This window comes from Cebus imitator, unplaced genomic scaffold (assembly GCF_001604975.1).
Source record: "Cebus imitator isolate Cc_AM_T3 unplaced genomic scaffold, Cebus_imitator-1.0 Scaffold71, whole genome shotgun sequence".
NCBI classification, from domain to species: domain Eukaryota; kingdom Metazoa; phylum Chordata; class Mammalia; order Primates; family Cebidae; genus Cebus; species Cebus imitator.
Window position 1 is genome coordinate 1,214,597 of NW_016107386.1, and position 4,440 is coordinate 1,219,036.

Here is a 4,440-nt window from a genome sequence, read left to right on the forward strand (position 1 = left end):
GTTTTTGGGATCAATTTTTATTTGGGCTTCTCACAGTGGTTAGAGCCACTCTGTCTTCAGAACAATCACAGCACAGGAAATGCGTCACCGAGACTGCCCAGAAAAGTCTGACCAGCTGAATCTTATTGCTTAAAATACACATATTCACAATAACTGACAAAGGGTAACGTGCCTCACACAGGAATGTGTTCGCATTTGCAAATCTTCCGACTGGCTGTAGCACCAAACCCTCCACCAACCCCGTCTCATTCACCTGGAAAACCAGCCTCAGCCACATCTCCCAGGCCCCCAAACGATTCCTTCAGCTCCCGATTAAATCTCTCTCTGAGCAGGGCAGCCTGTAGCGGGGGCCAGACTGCAACTTGGGAACCAAGCCCGGCTCCGCAGGTTGCATTTCTGTCTTCTCCAGCCTTTAGGGTAGCATGCTGCAGTGAATCCCGCGGTTAACCTTCGACCAGGTCCCCACTCTCACTGGGGAAAGGAACTTGAGAGGGTCAGAACTCATCCATTTGATCTATTAACTGAAAAAGGATTCCTTTTGGTAAAACTTGTTTGCCTTTGAGACACTTCAGTAAGTTATTTGGGATTCTTAAAAAAAAAAAAAAAAGGTGGAAGGAAAGGCATCTGAGGGCCGTGACACACTCCAGCCACCTCTGGCCACAAGCCAGCTCGCTTGTGCCTGCTGGGCTCAGCAGAGGGAGGCAGGCCCTGCAGTTCCTCCGGTGCCCACAAAGCCTCCTCCTGGCAATTCTGGGCAGGGCTGACGTCTGGGCCACAGCTAGTCCAGGCCTGTCCTTGAACACCCAATCAAGCTTCTGTTTGAAATTCCACCTTCTTCTGTCCCAAGTGGTTATGGACACCCCCGGGGGCTGGTACCGAGGACCAGCAGCAGCCGAGGGAGGCAGGCAGGCTCAGAGCACACCTCCATTTACAGGGAACAGAATGCAGGCCTCTGAGTGTCCACGGAGCAATGTGCAAATCGCAGTGATGCGTAGAGTAAAACCTCTACTTCGAGCACAGTATCTCTGGCAAACACAGCAGCCTGCAGTTGACAATGCTGCGAATACACGCAAGCACACTGTCAGACATTTGTTCCGTAAGCAGTAAATATGTAAGATCAGTTACCTAGAGACAGCCATCTGTGCTCCAGATGTGTGGTTCACGTGGGGAGAATGCCACTCAAAGTATCTCCACAGGAAAACAGGGCTCAGGCTCACACACAACAGACAGATACACACAGCTCACCCAAAATGTCACTTTGTACAGACTTCACTGTTCAACATGGATTTTGGTTTTGTGGAATCCAAATGCAGACACTCATTTACCTCACAGCCTTGGATTTGTCTGTTTTCGGACATATATATATATATGTCCAAAAAATATATATATATATATATTTTTTTTTCTTTCCTTCTTCCATAACATCAATGGTTCATCTGAGTATCATCATCGTTCAAGAGTTGGGAGAAAAAACAGACACTTCATATGCACAGGGCTGGGAGGGGAATGTTCGTTTTGGCTGTTGGCTGCCTCCAATCAGATTTTCCTATCACAGCTCAGCTGGTGACTTAAGGCCGAGCAACAGGCACGGGGGTCCTCAGGGCCTTCCGGACGGCCGCTTTCACCTCCTGCCTGGGCTGCCGAGTCTCCACAAAGAAAAATGAGTCACCCAACTCAAAAGGGGTGAGGGCAGAGGCAGGGACAAGGCATGAAAACCACAGATAACCAAGGTATTTCTTCCAAGTGGTCAGTTCAAAAAAAAAAAAAAACAACCACAGAAATATGTATTCAGAATCAAAGACAAAATACTGCGTGAGAGCCAGGCTACAGAGGCCCTTTCTCAGGGGTCATCGCTTCCTCAGTCTGCTGTTTCCTCATATGGAACAGTGAGACATGAAGGGTCGCAGAGTGTGTGTTTGGGACGCAGGCTGACACGGGTCACCTGTGGACACAGACCAAAGGGCAGAGAGGCAGAGAGCAGCACTCTATCCACGGCTGCGGCTTAGGGCCTCCTGCTCACAGAAGCTCCGAGAGCCTTCACACGAGACATCTCCTTCTGGCTCAACAGCAGCCAGGCTCTTTGAAGCCCAACTTGGGAAAGAGCCACAAACGTCATTTTCCAGAAGAGAATTTTGCCTGCCCACCGGTGACGTTCTTATCTTCAGCTGTCTTTTGTTGTTTGTTTTTAGAGGAAAAAAACAAAACAAAACAAAACAAAAAACAGAAGAAAAGGCAGTATAATCTTTCACACCAGAACCAGCCTGCAGATCGCCGGAGAAGAGGCCCCTCAAGGACACATGGGGTGCGTCGATCTTGTCACCTGGAATTTGGCAGATCAACCAGCCCCCTACCAACCTATCATACAAAGGCCTGGCAGCTCTCATCCGTCCACAGGGTTTGCTCAATGCTGGCTCGGCAGCTGCTGCAGCCAGTGACAAGCCCTGGGCCTCTGTGGGCTTCCTTCTTCATCCAGGGCCAAGATGGGCTGCCTCTCCTGGACTGAGACACAGTGATGTTCTCTTAAACTAGAATCAGAGCACAAACCTACTCCATCACCAAGAATCATGTCAGGGCACAGTTCCAGCCTCCTTCCTTGGGGGCTTTAAAAACACATTTCTCTTCCCATCTCTCTGACTCAGGTAGGTAGGTGAGATTTGACTTTAAAGAAAGGGGATGGAGTTGGGAGATGAGGAATGAGTCCCAGAACCAACTCAGCGCTCTACAACACTGTGCCCTTGTTGGGGGGAGGCATCCACACCTCGAACTGTACCTGGTGATGGAGGAAAATGCAGGAGAGAAGGAAAACAAACAAAAAAAAGGAACCAGGTGGCTGTCCTCTGAAAGTCTCTGAAAGTCATTTAATGCTTCTCTCGTGGTTCTCCCCTACCCTGGTTGCTTTGCCGAGTTCCTGGGTGCTGGCAGGGCCTGCTCTAGCTGGGGGAGCTGCTGCTCTGGGAGTTGGGAGAGTCCTGCTCGTTGATGGTATTCAGAAGCAGGCATGCAGGCAGCCGTGGCAGGTGTGGGTGCCCAGGCTCTCGAGCCTGCTCCTCAGAGGGCTGGCAGAGGCCTTCCTCCTCGTCACCAGGGGGCCGCACATGGCAGCTGTCGCAGAAGTCCAGGGGCCCATCCAGAGCATCGTCGATGAGGGTGTTGAACTCTTTGAGGTCATCGTCGTGGTGGCCCCGGTTACACACACACACTTCAATGCCCGAGTCACCCGTGAAGCGGCGATGTCTCCCGGGCGTCTTCTCTTTGCTGTCGGGCAGTGCGCTGCCAGGTTCAGAGCTGTCATCTTTCAGCAGCTCCTCCCTACACTCTGCATCCTTGTCCAGGAAGGCTCCTGGGTCCAGCTCCCCCAGGCCAGCCACAGAGCCACTGGGCTCCATCCCCGGGGCTTTGGTGGCTACTCGGTCAACTGGTAGGTCAGAGGGCTCAGGGTCAGCGATGCTGGGGGGTCTTGTGCTGCTTCTGCTGGGGCCAGACAAGGGGCTGCTCTGTGCCCCCTGGGATCCCCTGGTGGGATCAGCGCTGCCTGGAGGACTGCCACCTGCAGGGCCACACTGTGGAGGCAGCAGCTGCTGCTGCTGTAGCTGGAAGGCACTGTATGGTGGGGGAGGAGTTGGAGGTCGGTTCACCACTTCCTCATAAGGAGGTAGTAAATAGTTTGGCAAAAACCCTAAAAGGGGAGGTAGGAAGGAGAAATTACTGCACCGTCACTGTTCTAGGGCGGACTGCAAAGCTCCCACTCAACACCTGCAGTGTCTCTTCCCGCCCCAGAGCACCCACCAAGTGATGGCTACAGCTCTTGGTGGTGGGCAGAGGAGAAACAGCTGCGAGCAATCCTGCAGAGAGAGGGACAGTTTGGGAGAGGCCTAACCTAGCTTCTTGAAATCTGAGAGCCCCTAAAGCTGCTTCCTAGGCAAGGACTTCACGCCTGCTGGGAGTTAAGGCAGAGTCAGGCAAATGTGGTGGATGGCCAAAATCACTTCTGCCTGGAGTGGACCTCTTTCCACATGCACACAAGTCTCATGTTTCTGGCTAAGACTATGTACTTCATCTAAATCCCAATGGCCTCAGGGCCAGGGACCTTAACTTATGACTTTGTAACTACTTGTCTTCCTCCTAACCTTCCAAATGCACTATGTAGAGGGTCTTTTGCTGCAGGGTTAGAAATCTCTGTTGTCTCCAGTGTGGCTGGAGGTGGTCTGGAAACACAAACCAAGTTTCACCTTGACTCAGATCAGGAGCAAATGGGTGACCAATGAAGGGTGAGGGGCCTCTGTCATCCAAGGCTTTTTAAAAACAGCTAGGAGGCCGGGTGTGGTAGCTCATGCCTGTAATTCCAGCACTTTGGGAGGCTGAGGTGGGTGGATCACCTGAGGTCAGGAGTTCGAAATCAGCCTTGCCAATGTGGTGAAACCCTGTCTCTACTTAAAGTAC

The 4,440-nt window shown here is 51.9% G+C and overlaps 1 protein-coding gene across 2 annotated transcripts in view; it reads right to left on the reverse strand.

Moving 5' to 3' along the window:
- Positions 1-4,440, reverse strand: part of WBP1L (WW domain binding protein 1 like) — an 81,296-nt gene continuing 76,856 nt past the window's right edge. For both annotated transcript variants that reach the window (XM_017531091.2, XM_017531092.2), the window contains exon 4: positions 1-3,676. In XM_017531091.2, coding sequence (XP_017386580.1) covers positions 2,931-3,676 — 746 coding nt within the window. In that variant the 3' untranslated portion in view covers positions 1-2,930. The remainder of the gene's footprint in view (positions 3,677-4,440) is intronic.